At 37.8% G+C, this 17830-nt stretch overlaps 1 protein-coding gene across 1 annotated transcript; it reads left to right on the top strand.

Annotated features, from left to right (window-relative positions):
• Positions 1-11558: 11558 nt before the first annotated feature.
• LOC140240396 (hyaluronidase-1-like) lies at positions 11559-15193 on the top strand. The gene is made up of 3 exons (XM_072320166.1): positions 11559-12053; positions 13311-13895; positions 14301-15193. Exons 1-3 carry the CDS (start codon positions 11625-11627, stop codon positions 14673-14675), a joined length of 1389 nt encoding a protein of 462 aa, XP_072176267.1. The 5' UTR covers positions 11559-11624; the 3' UTR covers positions 14676-15193.
• The last annotated feature ends 2637 nt before the right edge of the window (positions 15194-17830 follow it).

Genomic DNA, 17830 nt, shown 5'->3' with positions numbered 1-17830 from the left:
TTCGGCATTATACATCAAGACTTCTTCGACGGTTTCTCTCTCCTAGAATGTGGTTTTCCAAATTTCAAATCTCCAAAGAGTCACGTACCGTGAAACTCCCCCACTGAACACAATAAAAAGGCGCGAATCAAAAGAACACTTTTGCAGACTTGTAAAATAACGAACGAAGTCTGTAACGTGATACTGTCACTGGATTGAGGCAAGGTCTTATTCCAATAATCAAGATAGCAAGTGAAGCTCGAAATTTCTCCAAGCCAATGGTAACCTAATCAGCTGCTGATGTCTTCGAAAACAACACAATTGTCTCCACAAGTCAAGTCGCTGACATCGGCATCGGCTCCTGCAATTGAAATGAGTCCCGTACCTGACATCTGACCAGCGGATGCAATGAAAGTCGTCGAAACACGCGGAGCATGCACAGGTTGGTTATCAATCGCCCTGGCTTCGCTGCGGTGCAGATGTCTATGATGCATGCACACGTTGGTCCGCTTCTATGGATGCTGTGCCTGTGTGTGTATGGGCGTGTGTGTGTGTGGTTGTGTGCGTACGGTCACTGAGATCCATGCATGCTAACAAGCAAGCAGTGCGTGTGTGTGTTGTGTGTGTGTGTGTGCTCCTCCTCTACGGTAGAATCCCCCCCCCCCCCCAAGCTCTCTTCATCTCTTCCTCTGTCCGCCGCTTTTTTTCCCCGTTACATCCTCATCATCGCTCTACTCTTCGTTCATATCTTCCAAAGCCAGCAGCTGCGTACGTGTGTCTTTACTTCGCTGTGGCGTGTTTTTCCTCAATACGCGACGGAGATTCTACATCACCTCTTCCCGCTCTCTGGGTTTTTCGTCCACATTATCTTCAAAAGCAGCCTGATCGCCTGATGATGATATTGCTTTTATCACGTCATGCAAGAGAACTTGCCATTAAGAAGGGGAGGCGAGAGCGGTGTTCCTTGTAATTCCTGCTAATGGCATAAATTTTCTAGTCACCATGCACTACTCTTGTGGAGAAATGATGGGAAAGGGTGGACTGGATTAGAGAAAGGGTGTTCAGTATCAAATAATTCCTTTTCAGCAGAACGATCAGGGCCTATGATGCAAAATAAATATATCAACAGCATGAATAGTGTCCAGGTAGGCCTATAGGCCTGTAAAAGAAACGACTGGACGAATCTCTCCCGTTTCTCATGGCTGGTAATAATGTGGAGACTAATTACAGAGAGGATACAGCTAACAAACGGTCTGGTAAATACTATAGCAATATCTATGGTATGAATACAATTTTGGTTTGTTATCGGATTTTGTTTTGTCCGAGTCGTTAATCTTTTTTTTTTTTTATTTGCAGAAATTATTTCTTTAAAAATTAAACTCAGAAATGAAGAAAAGAGCATTAGGGAGCCAATTGCTGTAATTCATTTCTAATGGAAGTCCAAAAAAAAAATACAAACAAGAATGGAATGTATGTATGTAGGATGAAAAGGAAATTTAATGGAGTTTGATGGAGTCGTCATACACACACATATACATAAACGTGCATTACCGATTTATGCTGATTTGAACTTCTGTAAATGTTTCTGTTTGATTTTCTTTCGGTTTAATCAATGTCAATTTGAACATAGAGTATAAAAAAAAATCATTTCAGAGCTTTTTTTTTTTTACCTTTTTGGCTTATTTTTTCTTCTTTTGCTTTAAATATATTTTCATCGTTACATAGCAAACCAAATTTACAAAGATTTTTCAAATTGTGAATAACTAGGTCTAATTCAAGATTGTTCGTTTTTTTTCTCCATCTCCATCATAATCAATAGAATATATAAAATATACGTACAATGCGAGTAAACGGATGGCGATATCAACATAATACGAGTAACCAAAGAGCAGGGTATACATTGTGCTTTGGATGAAATAATGTTTAGATAAAGAGGTGAAACATTTTGAGTGTGAAATAATTTGGGGATGTCGGTGGATTGACCTACTAAACAGCCATAAGCTTTATTGTAGATTATGGGTTTCTCCTGTAAAATAATGTGCATATTATACAAAAGAACATGAAATGCGTGGTCATCTTAATGCAGGACCATGTTACGTATTCCATATTGATCAATTTAAACACAATTTATATTCGGAGTAACACAATTATGATACTATAGTTTAGGGCGTTGATGATGAAACTAGATGAGGTGTTTAAATCCAGCAGAATGTGCTACGCTTGACATATCCACACACGTGAGTGACGGTGTGCTAACGTTAATTTAGACCAGTTAACATGTTTTATATCAGATTCTCTCTGTAAGCATGCTGTCGTTTGTACATCGCACAAGCAAACATCGCTCAGTCCACCGTATCAGCGAGCTTTAGATCTGCGACGCGAACGCTAAAACGACGCTAAGTAGACCCCCCCCCAAAAAAAAAAAAAATATATATATATATATGTATAATGTGTGTGTATGTGTGTGTGTGTGCGTGTGTGTGTTCTGCTGCAGAATTTCTGCATAATGTTGCTAGACAGCTGTTTCCATTGTCCAAACCTGGAGGCTGTGTCGCCTTATAGCGTTCGCGTCGCAGATCTACAGCTCGCTATTCATTTACGTCGTATGAACGCTCCCGCATTCCAGAAAGTTCCGTGTCCGTAAACAACTCTCTCTCTCTCTCTCTCTCTTTTGTATATATATATATATATATATATATATATATATATATATATATAATAATAATAATAATACATACATACATACATACAATTTCTATAGCGCCGTTCTCCACTTTGATTAAATGCTCAAGGCGCTTTACAATAGGTACATCATAGGTATATATATATATATATATATATATATATATATATATCATATATGTATTATATGTATATATAATGTATATATAATATATATACATATATACATATATATATATATATATATATATATACTCTGTCTCTTTTCCTTTCTATTTTTTCCATTCCTTCATCTTTTTTTTTCTCTCTCTCTCTTTGATTCATTAATCCGTCTCTCATTCTTTCTATAGTTAGGCATGATTTTTAGGTGAGGCGTGAAAATGACCACGGATTTCAGATCTAACTCTCATTAGCGAAGCACATCTAAGTATATGCAACCTGAGTGCGCATTAACAAATAAGAAGTATTCCAATGGGAATCATCGTGTTCCCCTTACATTCCAAAGCATTCTGCAATCTTTCTCATTTTTTTATAATATCAAGTCATCACTATTCACAGCACCCGCAAATCAAAATGATAAAGTCGCAGGGTTGAATAAAATGTCTCTCTCGGGATAGACACAGCCCCAGCTGTACATGGATCGGACCCACTCCTTCGCAAATTACTGAAAACATTGTGATTTCCCCTCCAATAAAAGATCTTCCCTACATTATGAGATTCGTTCTGATGGTAACGCAAGCGCTATATTTTGACTTGCCGGATAAAGATCTAATGCCTCCTCGGAATTGCGTTTTGCCTTTTCTCTGACCGTCCGTCCAGCTGGTGATCCTTTCTCAACGAACGCCGAGATCATTACATGTTTCATATTGGACATCTGGTGCATGTAGGCGGTGGGATACCACGCGAGAGTCTCGGATTAACCCTTCCTCTGCAGATGCGACTTTGATGTACTGTGTGTGCAACGATGAGGATTTATGTACCAATTGGCTTACAAAACACGAAGAGTTAAACCAATGAGAGCGAACAGAACAAACAAGAACCCTCAAACTCGACTATTCAAATCTAATCCTTATTTTGTTTAACCAGTTCAACATAGTTAAGAATTATGTATCCCAATCCTATAGTTGACAACATTGACATTAGAGAAAGAAAACCTTCGAACAGGAGCTTGTCTCGTATGAAGGGAAATCAACAAAATTTGCCAATCAGAAATGCATAAAACATTGAACGCACAAACTAGTCCAACATGTAGTAATCATACAGTCTTGATAGTAGATCAAAACATGGCGAGGTTGACAAACTATTGGAAAAAAAAAAAAAAGGTTGAGTTGATAGTCTGGTTATTTCGCTGCAAATAGAAGTGGAACTATTCCTCAGGCTGCATGATTCACTCCGTAATGACTGATATCATAGCGTTTCCAATCGATTTTCACTGCATAATATTGCTTTAAAATGCGATAATTTGTTTTTAAATCACCTCCCCGCCAACGAAAAAAAAAAGTAGAAGGATATTGAACAGAGAGATTAAAAAAAAAAGATGAATATACATTAGCATTAAAGGGATCGTATAGTTTTGGTTGAGACCTAATTTCAGGTTTCTATTTCTTTGTGAGATAATGAGAAACCTCTTATGAAATATGAAAGAGCATGTGATTCCATGAAGAATTCAATGTTTATTTGATGAAAATTTATTTTGAAATGGCTGAGATATCCAAAACAGTGCGATTCTAATAAAGTATGGGACCCACACTTTATTACGATTGCTTTGTTTTACTTTGTTTTTGGATGTTTCAGTCATTCCAAACCCGATTTTCATCAAATAAACTTTGAATTATTCTTAAAATGGTATGCTCTGTACTATTTCATAAGTGTTTTCTTGGTATCTTGCAAAAACTTAAAAGCTCAATTCTCATCTCCACCAATACTGTACTATCCCTTTAACCTTTAAAAGTGAAAAACAAGCACTGCATGTCATTATTAGCTTTCATCATCATTCATTTGTTATTCAGGAACTTCCGCTCTTTTCGCTTTGTCTGTCAAGTATACTCTATTCCTGTTAATTACATACATCTCCTCGATTCGCTGAGATGATTATATCGGATCATCACCACGTGCTGATTATATCACTCTATTGAAAATGGCATCTGTTAAAGGTCCTGTATGCCTTTGAGAGCAGTGATTTCAAAAGTGTTTAAGATATCACTTTTGGTGCACATGTGTAGGTCAGTTGTATCACAAAACATCCTATACCATATAAAATTTTTGCAATAAAGCCTAAAATATAAGGAGATATCACTACTTCTCTTTTTAAACCATAACTGTAGACGATTAAGTCTTAAAACATCTTTACTATAATTATATTGTTGACACTTTGTATATTTAACGATACTTAACATCGATTATACTGGTTCAAATTTTTACATTGGTTGTTTCTATCCCTAACTCACATTTTAGAACTATTTTGAAGCACTAATGCTTGGTTCTTGTTTCATCTGCAAATGGTAAATTATGACTGTGGGTGTAACACTGAATCGTACGTGTCAGCCGCGCCCTTGTCAGTGAAGTCATTATACAACAGCCCAGCTGCACTTTCTACAATAACATGCAGGCCACTCCATAATGTGAGTACAGAGATACCGATTATGTGTGAATCTCTTAGCTTTCTCAGTGCCGGGGGCCTATCAATCGGCGGCACGCCTGTCGTTGTATAAGGCAAAGATCTTCGTTTACTTTGGATTTTTTTTTTTTTTTTTTTTGGTTATCTCCGACTTGCAACTTGAATGGATACCTGTGGATACGGACTTCTTTATTTCATTGATATTATCCTGCATGCATGTCATATTCTTTGTAAAGAGATAAAGAGAAAAGGGAGCAATTTGATGAGCTATAATATAACCAGATACAGTAATTACAGTATAATGAAAACAGTATAGTTATCATGATTACTACAAGGAAATTATCACTTTCATTGAATCTTATCAGTGTTGTTGTTGTTACTATCTATATCATCATTATTGTTACATTATCATTATTATTACGTGTTTTGCAAAAATCATCATCTCAGCATCAATATTATCCTTTTTGTCTCAGAAATACTGACAAATTTCCTTTTTGCGGTTACCATCCTTATCATTATTGTTCATTATTTTCGTTATTAGTTATTATCATTTTATTACCATTATTATTATGATTATCACTGTTATCCATGTTCCTGAAATATCAGTCATTTCATGAATATCCAACTCGACGCTCTAACGAATATCATTTACCTCTTTTCCGTACGATTTTAGCAAAGAACACATTTTTGTTTATACTGGCCCGAGCTATTGGAATTCCATGCATCCTGATATTAAAAATGCCCCTCAATATACTCATTCAAGAGGAAATTGAAAGTTTCTTTATTGCAACCTTATTCAACTGAATAGAACCAGCTGTTATAACTTCTTTCTAAGAACCTACGTTTTCACATATTGATTGCCAAGTATACTTTAGCTCTTGTATACTATATTCATATAATGCTACGATATTTCTCTGATCTTACCCTGTTCTTTCTCGCGTCACTTTTTTTCACTCTCTCGACATACTTCTTATGAGATCGCTGTCTCTGTAGAACGTTTTTGTCTGTTCTGTTCTTTTCTATTATGTTAGCTTTGCCTCATTTTGTCTCGTCTCATAGTCAACTCTCCATTGTATTGTTACTCCTACTCCAGTCTCATTTCATATTTATTTGTTTGTATATCTGTCTGCTTTTGTTGATCTATCTTTCTAGTGGGCTTCCAGACTATTACTTTTTTCTCAACTGATGTTTTTTCCTCTGAGGGGCCCACAGTCTACAAGCTTTGTCTTCTTAGTGGGTCCCTCCATTTTTCGAATTTTGCATACTGTATAATTACTTCTAATCACTTGAGTTATATGATAGTGTATAATTATTATAAGGTGGTACAATCATTGTATATACATTCTTTTATGTTATACTTTACGCATCTTAATTTCTGTTATCAAAAAAGTGATGTTCATATCTTTTTGGTCGAAAAATGAAATAAAACATTGAATTGAAAATTGAATCATTATCACCACTGTAAATATCTTGATAGTTATCATCGTTATTCTTTATTTTTGGAAGAAATACTGGCAAATTGCATAAAGACTCAAGCTCTAGTTACCTCGCCATGTTGTGGCGTTGGATGTGAGTGTGAATTATCATTTGATTTCAATTTATTGTTGACATAAGCATTAAAGTCGTCGGAAAGGAATGGCAAAGTAGATGACAGATTCGAACGATTGGAAAGACTGTTTAACCATTTTTTCCAAAAAAAAAAGAAGATTATTCACTTCCAATCAAATAATAAAAAAAATAATTCCCTTTAGTATTAGTGTGCAGACAAAAGAGAGTAGTTCTTTTTAAAGATAACTTAAATAACTATACATTTTCATATTTCAATCTTATCAAATAAAATGGCAATAGTATACAGCAATTACCGAATAAAGAAAGAATTGAAGTAGGGGTCTGTACAAAATAAAATCCATCCCCATGACAATTATCCCTATATAGTAAACCTAATTTCCCTTTTGACCATTATTATATGAACTATCAAAGGAAAGCCCCACTTAACCTTATAGCGTGCACACACACACACACACACACACACACACACACTTACACGCAATATCAGTCTGAGCTACATGTACGTATTTCAAGTTGCAGTATAGATCATCGAGTTTAATATAACATAGTAATCAGAGTTGATAATAATTATGAATATAAAGATCAATAATATAGAAGATTTATAAGCAGAAATCCACCAGTTGCTTCACCTAATTCCATTCCTGCCCCGTATCCCCCTCCTTTTTTCACCTTAAAATTCCACTCTGCATTCAAGAAATTAAAAGAAGTGAAATGAGAAAAAAAAAACTTTCAATTTAATCGAAATCAAATGAAATTTCATTCCAATAGCACATTTTGTTGATATATACAAGTTCAAAGAGAAGATGATAGTCAATATAAGTTCAAGAAAATGATGTTCCAGCAAAATGGGACATAATGACAACGTCATGAGTTTAGAAAGTTTTGATTTTCCCCCAATTATAGTAATATTAGCAAGAAAAAATGATATAATATTTGTCCAATTCCATATCGCAAATGAATAATAATAGTGATGATGATAATAAAAAGAATAATAATGATAATGAAAATAACAATGATAATAATAATAATAGTAATAATAACAATGATGATGATAATAATAATAATAATGATAATGATAATAATAATTATTATTATTATTATTATCATTATTATTATAGTAATAGTAATAATAACAATAATAATAATGATAATAATAATAATGATAATAATAATAATAATAATAATAATAATAATAATAATAATAATAATAATAATAATAATAATAATAATATCAATAATTTTGATTGTTATTTCCATCGAATGCTTTAATGAATAGCTGAAACTGCATGCGCCGGAAGACTGGGATACGCGCACAATGAGACAATCCTAGTTAACCCATTATCTGACTGACGGTTAATACCTTCCGTAATGTGACTTGACATTTCGATTAATTAGAACATTATCATTATTTATTTTCAAGGTGAGTACTATCCCTGCATTATTCGGTGACGGGAGGAGAAAGAAGGAGACAGAGAGGGTGGATAGAAGGGAGGAAAGACGGAGAAAAGGGGGAGGGGGACTTAAAGCCACTGTTTACCATCTGGAACATTGATTACAAAAATAAAAAATAAATGAAAATGAGTTCCACAGTGTTGCATAATGTTGTTCAGTTATATATGAGCATCCTATATACCATATACAAATTTCGCAATAAAGCCCCAAACATTATAGGATATATCACTGATATGTATTTCATCAATAAACCAAAATTGATACAGACGGCTTCAGAAGCGATTTTAATGAAAACTGCTGTTCACATTTTGAATACCGGTAATACTTCACATTGATTATACCGATTATCATTTTGACAGTTTCTATCCCTAACTCACAGTTATGTATCACTTAAAGCTGGGATGTTTTTATACATCTGCAAAATATTATGGTAAAGGTGGCTTTAAGAGAGAGATGGTGCGGAGGAAAAAAGGGGAAATCGACAATATCGATGATGTATGTAATATAGGATCGGCAGGGGAAAAAATACAGTGGGATGAGGGGGAAAAGGGAGAGGGGAGGGGTTTCGTCAGTTTTAGATGGGGGCTTGGTACACAGAGAGAGAAAAAAAAAATCGCGCACGCGCACTACACAGGGGGAGGGAAAGTACTTGTATGCAAATATAAGTGAAAAGGGGTATTGTTACACATAGTACGATGACATGTTATGACTGTGTAATATACAAGTACGTCTTGGTGATTATTTTTTATGTGTGTATATATAAATAGATAAATAAATAGATATATATATATATATATATATATATATATATATATATTGAATTGAAACAAAGAAAGTGAACACTGACCAGAAAATAAATAATAAATAGTGAAAACTTTGCTCAAAGTTTTCACTATTTATCATTTATTTTCTGGTCAGTTTTCCATTTCTTTGTTTCACTATATCCAATATATAATTATTACAAAAATAAAAAAAAAGGCTGCATCGCTTCGGTGATCCCTCGCATTTATCCAGAGTTGATTTACACCGTTTGGGTTTATGTCAGGTTAATGTGTGTGTGTGTGTGTGTGTGTGTGTGTGTGTGTGTGTGTGTGTGTGCGTGTGTGTGTGTGTGGCACACATACACACACTATAGCTTTTGACCACATGAGCAAAGAGAATCAAGGGTTATGGGACGAACACTGAACTATACGGCTTTCTATAGCTCAGTCGGTAGAGCACCGGTTTAGTAATCCGGAGGTCTCGGGTTCGAATCCCGATGGAAACCCATTATCTTTGCTCAAAGTTTTCACTATTTGTCATTTATTTTCTGGTCAGTTTTCCCTTTCTTTGTTTCAATATATATTACAAAAAATAAAAAGCTGCATTGCTTCGGCGATCCCTTGCATTTATCCAGAGTTGATTTACATCCTTTGGGTTTATGTCGGGTTAATGTGTGTGTGTGTGTGTGTGTGTGTGTGTGTGTGTGTGTGTGTGTGTGCGTGTGTGTGTGTGTGTGTGTGTGTGTGTGTGTGTGTGTGTGTGTGTGTGTGTGTGTGTGTGTGTGGCACACATACACAAACTATAGCTTCTGACAGCACGAGCAAGGAGAATCAAGGGTTATGGGTAGATCACCAGTCTAGTAATTCGGAGGTCTCGGGTTCAAATCCCGATAAAAACCCATTTTCTTTTCACTTACTTTCGTTTTGTAGGCACAATAGTTCCATACATTCTTATCTTAGCTGCATTGCCGTAAAGGTTTTAACATAATGTGCGTGATTTATTCTGTTTGTGAACAGCTGCTCTTATCCCGCGTCCGTTGTCAACATAATTTCATTTCATTTCAGTTCGATTCTATTTCTGCATTTTTTTTTTCAAGGAAATCATATATTGAAAAATGACAACAAGTGTACCTGACAACAGAATAGGAAAAAAAGATATAACATTCATAGCATCATAATCACAATCTTTAAAGTATAGACATAACAATGAGATCATAGGAATCGAGGATACATTTTGTTTTAGAATAAAGAGGGGAAAAAACATGCAGGAGCCTGCCGTCTTTAAGCACATGCTTGATAGTGATGGCAGCCTCAGAACTATGAATCTCAAAAAGGAAATAAGAAACATGATTTGTTTCAGCTATGTTATATTTTTGTTCATTTGTTTTGTTTGTTTGTTTCTATATAATGTTATTATGTTTATTTTTTCCCCTCTAGACTTCTCCTTTTCACTTTTTAACCTATCGATTTTATCGATATCGGATTTAGAGGCGTCAATAACAGGTCCCCTGGCACGGTAAACCCCTCTCACGCATCGGAGTGGACTAGGCCTCTCGAGGCTGAGAATTCTGCTCAACGTACAGAGCCGGATTGTCCAGAAGATGCAACCCAGAATAGAAAAAAAAAACAAAAACAAAAACAAAAACAAAAACAAAGCAAAACAAAAACAAAAACCAAACAAACAAACACACAAAGAATGAAGTGGGAGGATTCCCTGATAGCAGAGACACCTCAGAATGACGTCTATTTTACGTCAGCGCTGTCGTCAGAAAGACGTCGTAAACTGTCGCCAAAAATACGTCATTTTGCTCCAATGGAAGACGTAAAAAAGACGTAATATTTAGACGTCAGAAAGGCGTCTTTGTACGACCACCTAGACGTCAAACAGACGTCACAAATATGGCGTCTCTTTGACGTCTTCCATTTGAGCAAAATGACGTATTGTCGACAGTTTACGACGTCTTTCTGACGACAGCGCTGGTCAACGTGACGTGACATATTGACGTCAGTCTGAGACGTTTAAATGACGTCCACTATCTTTGTTTATTTACGTCGTTAAGAATAACGCCATAAACATGTGGTTTACACGTCAGTTTACGACCTTTTTTATACGTGTAGGGCCTATTGGTACGGAAAAAAAGACAAAAATAAACACAGAAAAAAGACGTCAGTTTGACGTCGTTTTTAAGCCGAGATACATCAATTACTATACTAATTACAAGATCTAACAAGGGTGTGGGCATCTTCAAGTACAATCCTACGAATCTAACCGTCTATTCTTTAAGTCCTAAATCCTATTCCTCCCTATGCCTATTTATTTCACCGACGCCGGACCTGGGACCCTGTAAGCTCTTGAAAAGTAATGTAGGCCCTAGGCATAACAACGAAAGCCAAAAGAATAATAAAAAAACCCGCACGTAGATGGCGTCAATACTGTTACTAGCATTCGGCAGGAATCGCCAATAACAACAACAACAGCAACAACAGCATGTGATCACTGGAATGTAGCGTACAACGTAATCTTTGGTAGAACAGGGTGCTACAAAAATTAGTGTCTTGGAAATATGGGGTTATTGGATTCTTATAGTTCTGATGTCAAGTCATTGTTTTATGTCTGGATAGTAGTTCTGCTCTGTCTAGATTGTTGCATTAGCACCTCCAGCACGCCAAAGTTGATAGTCGACCGTATCGTTGGAGAAGCACGAGGAAAAATAGTGGATACACGTAAGCGAGTCAGCCCGAAGCGCCCCGTGGGAAGCAGCCTGGTGGATGGCGGTGATCCGTTCCGGGCTGTGTGGAACTTGCCAAATCATTGCGGGGAAAAGTTTGGCATTGACCTGCCGTTGGCGGAATATGGGATAGAATTCAACAGCAATCATGACTGGAATTACGGAAATGTAGTTTCCATATTTTACGATACTTTGCTCGGATTATATCCACACTACGAGATCCGAAACGGCAAACCTGTAGCGGTTAACGGGGGATTGCCGCAGGTGGGTTTACGTATTACTAATCAGTATTAGCTAACACTGAACAGTGATGCATCGTCTTGAATGCCTGGTAGCTCCCATGCCATGGCTGGAACTATAATTTACACAGCCCTTTCGTTGTACTGTACACAAGTGTTGAGACATGAGACTCAAGGCATAAAAGTACACACAAAAAATATACCTACATGTTTAAAAAGAAAAAGAAAAAGTCAAGTAATAGTATTTGAAAAAGGATTTGTATTGGAAACTGTTTACCGGTACCGGTACCAGCTCCCTGTGATAGCCTGGTAAGATTCTTCTTCTTCTGTTTATTCTGCGTCCTTCAATCCTTACAATTCTGAAGAGCCATTTAGTGTATTGTTAATGTGCACTGTACGGTACACTATAATACGGCGGGGTCTAGTCTAATTAGATATATGGTACAGATAATAGATTGGGGCTGAACACTGACATTTTTCTCTGGAGGCCCATTTGGGCCACTACAATTTTTAAATTCCGCTTTTTTTTTTTTTTGGTGGCCTGTGATAAAAAGGAAACAATCAATTTTTATCTTGGTGCACCTGGTAATTAAGACCACCAATATCAATATCAATATACCGTATGTGATTTGGTGGTGCGCCATGAATTTCTAGTATAGTGAGGTGCCCGCATCTCGTCAGGGGCCCGAATACCGTCACCCCGCTTAAAATTGTTTTAAGCGCACTAAACAAAAATTTATGCCCGGGACTGTGTTCAGTACGCTTGAAACTTGGCAAGGCTACCACAACCAAGCAAATTTTGGTGAAAACCGAAAAGTTTTTCGCGAAAATCTGAAATTTTAATCGGAATAGGACACTACGTGTAAAGTATCACCACCGTCCCCGCACGCATCTTTTACGTGTATGTCTATGGGAGCATCACTGTCACCCGCACACGTCTTTTATGCTTTGTCTATGGGAGCGCAGGTGACGAGTTGCGGGCCCCTTCCCTAGCGTGCAACTTTTTCGCATCGTTCGCGTTTGACGACGATAGCTGCAAATTTTCGATATCGATCAGTGAGCTTGTGATTCCATTGGAAATTTCAGCATTTTTCCTGTTTGTGAGATGAATTTCAAAGAATTTCTGTGGCGAAATGTGATTCAAATATGCGCAAACATTAACTATGACGAGGTGCGGGTCACCCAAGTATACCCGGTACCAAAGTAGCCCTGGGCCACCCCCAATGTATATAGGACCATGCATGTACAACACTGTAGATTACCTCTTCTCTTTTCCCCACAGCTTGGTAACATCACCCAGCATCTGGAAAAGGCTGCTGCTGACGTTCTGGCTGCCATCCCCGACCCGGACTTCAGTGGCGTCGGAGTGCTAGACTGGGAGAGTTGGCGCCCTCAGTGGGAGCAGGATTTCGACACCCTGGCCATCTACCGCAACAAGTCGCTGGACCACGTCCGAGCCTCTTTGCCTCATGTAGATGATGCCACAGTGGAGATGTTGGCCCATCTGGAATGGACGCAAGCAGCCAAGCTTTACATGGAGAGTACACTCATGCTGGTGAAGAAGCTACGTCCCAAGGCCATGTGGGGCTACTATAGCTACCCATACTGCTTCGACAGCCACTCACCAAACATGACCTGTAAGGAGCCTGGCATGACCACGAACAACAACATCATGTGGTTATTTAACATCAGCACCGCCCTCTATCCTTCCATCTATCTCCGCCCAAAATTGTCGGACCAGAGGGACTATGTAAAGAACCACCTGAAGGAAGCGTTTCGGCTGCGGGAAAGATCCAGTGATCCCAAGGGCCCCATCTTCAGCTACACAAGGTTCAACTACAGCACGACAGGATACTACTATTCACTGGTAGGCCTAACGGACTGAAATAATAACCCATTGTCTACTAGATATTTCATTTGTATGTATTTCAGTGCATGTCACACTCGGCTTATATGTAAGCTTGGGGTTAATCTCGGTTTACAGAGTAGTGGGCTATTTCTTTTTGTTTGACATCTTTGATGATTTTACCAAGCATTCAGGTTCTCAAGAAATGTCGGTGTGACATCTAGTGTGAAGACACAGATTTATAACAATAAATTGTACTTCCTCCTAGCCAACAGGTGTGAAAATCTGTTGTTTGCTCAAAGAATCCTGCTTATAAAATGGACTAAAGAAATAAACCTGAATGCTTTGTTTCTTTTACATCCATCCCATTCCTTCTCTCTCTCTCTCTCTCTCTCTCTCCCCACATCTATGTTGTGGACCTTTTAGGAAGACTTGAATAACACCATACTGCTGTCTGCTGAGATGGGAACGAATGGCGTTGTCTTGTGGGGAGATAACATTGACGACAGATTCAATCAGACCTGCAAAGAGCTCCAAGACTACGTACGCAATGCGCTCGGACCCGTCGTGGCGATGTCGCGCGAGGGGGCGGCAACCTGCAGCGCCCGCGTTTGCTCCGGGCACGGGAGATGCGTGGGAAACATCTTAACATGCGGAAAGGATCCAGGCGGCGTGGACGGTGGAAGATATTGGACAGTCGGGGATGAGTTGCCAGGGAAGGGGGTCAAGATGGATGTGTGTACGTGTCGCTGTTTTAGAGGCTGGACTGGAAAAGACTGCAACATCCCTGAAACACAATAAACCTGAAGTTTCCCAGAAAGTTGAAAAAGCCAGTGCCTTGATTCTTTGAGTGACTTTTGCTTTTTCTAATTTTGATGTTATTTTGAAGCCAAAGATGAATGAAAACCTCCAGTTTGACAACTCATTTATTTCAAGGCAGTAATTTTATGTTTCTTTTCAGTGTCAATCTTTCCTGATGTAAGAAGGGGTGCATACATTGTATTACAAATAATAGGCAAATAATTTGCTGTAAAGTGTGATGAGAATAGAAATCAGATTGCGATATGTTAAAAAGAGTGTTAAGCTTGTGATGTTCTTTTGCCAACTATTACAATCCACATACATTGTAGATCTGCAGCTGATCGACATATATTCCCTTCCTCAACGTAGTGTAAACGTAGCACCAGTCATTTTGTGTTATGGGTAACGGTTATGATGGAAAATCATAGACATACATGCTGTACTCGGGTGGGATTCAAACTGACTGCAGTACTGAAAATCGAGTTTGAAGTCAGAGCATTAAAATTGGTCAAAACTTACGATTTTCTGATTTTGATATATTATTGGAGTCTAACATGTCTTCTATCTGTCGAAATTTTGAAGCAAAATGATCAAAGGAAAGATAAAAAAATAGCATTTTTCTGAGCCATGTTTTTTGGCGTTTCAACGAAGCAGAAACTTGTTCGAAAATTTGGATTGAGCGCCACAGATAGGTTCCGCCCCTAACAACGACCAGAGTGATCTCATTGGTCAGTTTGCTGCTTGCTGCTAACCGAAGCGTGAAGCTCGCACACTGCCCAGTCGACTGGTGCGTGCGGGCGGGGTGCGCTATGCTCAGCCGCTTCTCACATCCTGGTCACTGATTGGTTGGTGAGGAGACCGCCGACGCTGATGTGCTTGAATGAACTCTTCGGGGGTTGCTAGGGCTTACCTTCTATTGTCCAGAGGTGAAAATTGACTTGCGTGTCCCTTGATCGCGATTGCGTCGAAAGGAAGACTTTTAGGGTGCTTTTCTCGAAACAGTGATTTTCCAGACGTCTCGACATGCTCTCTTTTAAGCATCGATATCTCCGCAGCCGATTATTTTTATAAACTGTGTTATATATCAATTTAAAGCAGAAAGATTAGGGGATTATATCATGCAATTTTCAAATAATCGACCTCGCCCGACTTTAGGATCATTTTGTTGTAGCGGGTCACATATAGTCTAGATTCTATGATATAGGGCCTACTGGTAACTGCATGTTTTGATGATCATTGGAAGTAGGAACACAGATACACTTTTTGTATGTTCACAGATGTGGTACCCCATATATATATATGTTCATTGCCAAGTGGTACTATGATATAAATTGTAATTTTTTGGGTTACATGCTGTAGGTTATTTGTTGGGATCTTGGTAAATCAATATTAGCAATATGTATCTTATTTGATACCTTGTTATCATATATCAATTTCCAAAAGATATGCAGCACATTCCATTTCTTTTCCTAACATGTACAGGTTTTTTAACAGGGTTGTTTGTCATTCATGTCATTCTCTGTGCGATTTATAAGTCATCTGTAGTGACAATGGGCCGAATGCATAAAACAAGCAATTGCTTGTAAGCAATTGCTTCAAGCAAAAGCACAAGCTCATCTAGCAAAGGGTCTAGCTCAAGCAATTTTATCCATATGCATATCTTTTGCATGTCCTGCACAAGCAATTGCTTGCGTTTTCAACAAAAAGGGACGTCACGCCTGTGCGAACACAAGAACAAAGGCGAGTGTGACAGCATGTATTTGAAAGGGCATGTGTGTGCGGAAACATTTCCTGACGTGGCAAATGAGCTATGAAATGACACTCATAAATGCATACACAGACGCACACACACATGTATACACACACACACGTACTGGCTGATTCCCATCACTGCTTAGTAGCCCGGATGTGCCAGATCGCGCGTGGAGCGAGGTCTCCTTGCTCTCCACCAAAGTCAGACATCCTACCTGTTTTTCATCACATTTTGCATGCTAACCACTGGACATTTCCGTTGTTGAAACGAAAAAGCTTCTTTCACTACTGAGGAGTAATTTTTTGTAGATTTATACCACTCCTGCACAAGTGTGGTCTTCCTTTTATGAATATGAAAATGATACTTCCCAGCGTCCCAGTTAAGCAAAAGCTTAAGCTCATTTTACAGAGCTTGGAAAATCGTAAGCAATTGCTAGCAAGAACAAGCAAAAGGTATGTTTTATGCATACGTTTTTAAGCAAATGCTTGGTCTCTAAGCAATTGCTTGCGGGCAGCAAGCAATCGCTTGTTTTTATGCATACGGATTCAAGTAAAAGGCTAGTACAAGCAATTGCTAGCGTTTATGCATCCGGCCCATCGTGTGTACTGGAATAGATTCTAGAAAATGATGCAATTCAGTTGTTTGCTGCAATAGCTTTTATGTGCAATTAAATCTTTTCAAATCACATCCAAAGATCAAGTGCCAACAAGTGTTGTACTCAAGTGCAGTTTTGAATAGCCCACCAAATGTTTTTATGGTAACAGGGTATTACAAGGCTATGTAAGCTCTTACAGAGATGGGCAAATTTGAATGCTCTTTTATTATAGTAAATCAGTACAAAATTTGATTTTCACATTTTCTTTTTTTTTTTTTCTTTTTTTTTTTTTTTTTGGGGGGGGGGGGATATTTAGTTATTGGTGTCTTGTTGTAGAGTCTGGTCTCCTCTACATTATATTGTCAATTTCAAATTATTTTCATTTTTACTAAAGTGTTGAAAATTAAAACCTCAAGGGCACTATTTTACCCTATACATGGAACAAACCATATGCTTTATCAAATCTACCATCTTTCATTATGGGTAGATATTTTTATGTCATGAAAATTGATTGTTTCGCTTTTATTTACGTACAAATCTTGATAGCCCCCTTCTGTTTCTCAACAGACTAATGTGTACCTTGCTGAGACATATCAACTGCAAAATTTTCATGTGCCATGTTACACATTTCCAGGTAGTCTATTGCCTGGACCATCTTCGTACTATAAACTAGCATAACATGTACATGAAGTACTGATCCATGATATGTGTGAGAGTATACTAAATTCAGTTGCCAATGGAATACTGGTATTAGTTTGGGCGGTATATTATCCAAGGGGTTTCAGGAACAAAATCATGATTAACCGG

The sequence above is a fragment of the Diadema setosum genome, chromosome 17 (assembly GCF_964275005.1).
Source record: "Diadema setosum chromosome 17, eeDiaSeto1, whole genome shotgun sequence".
NCBI classification, from domain to species: domain Eukaryota; kingdom Metazoa; phylum Echinodermata; class Echinoidea; order Diadematoida; family Diadematidae; genus Diadema; species Diadema setosum.
This window is presented reverse-complemented; position numbering and strand designations above follow the sequence as displayed.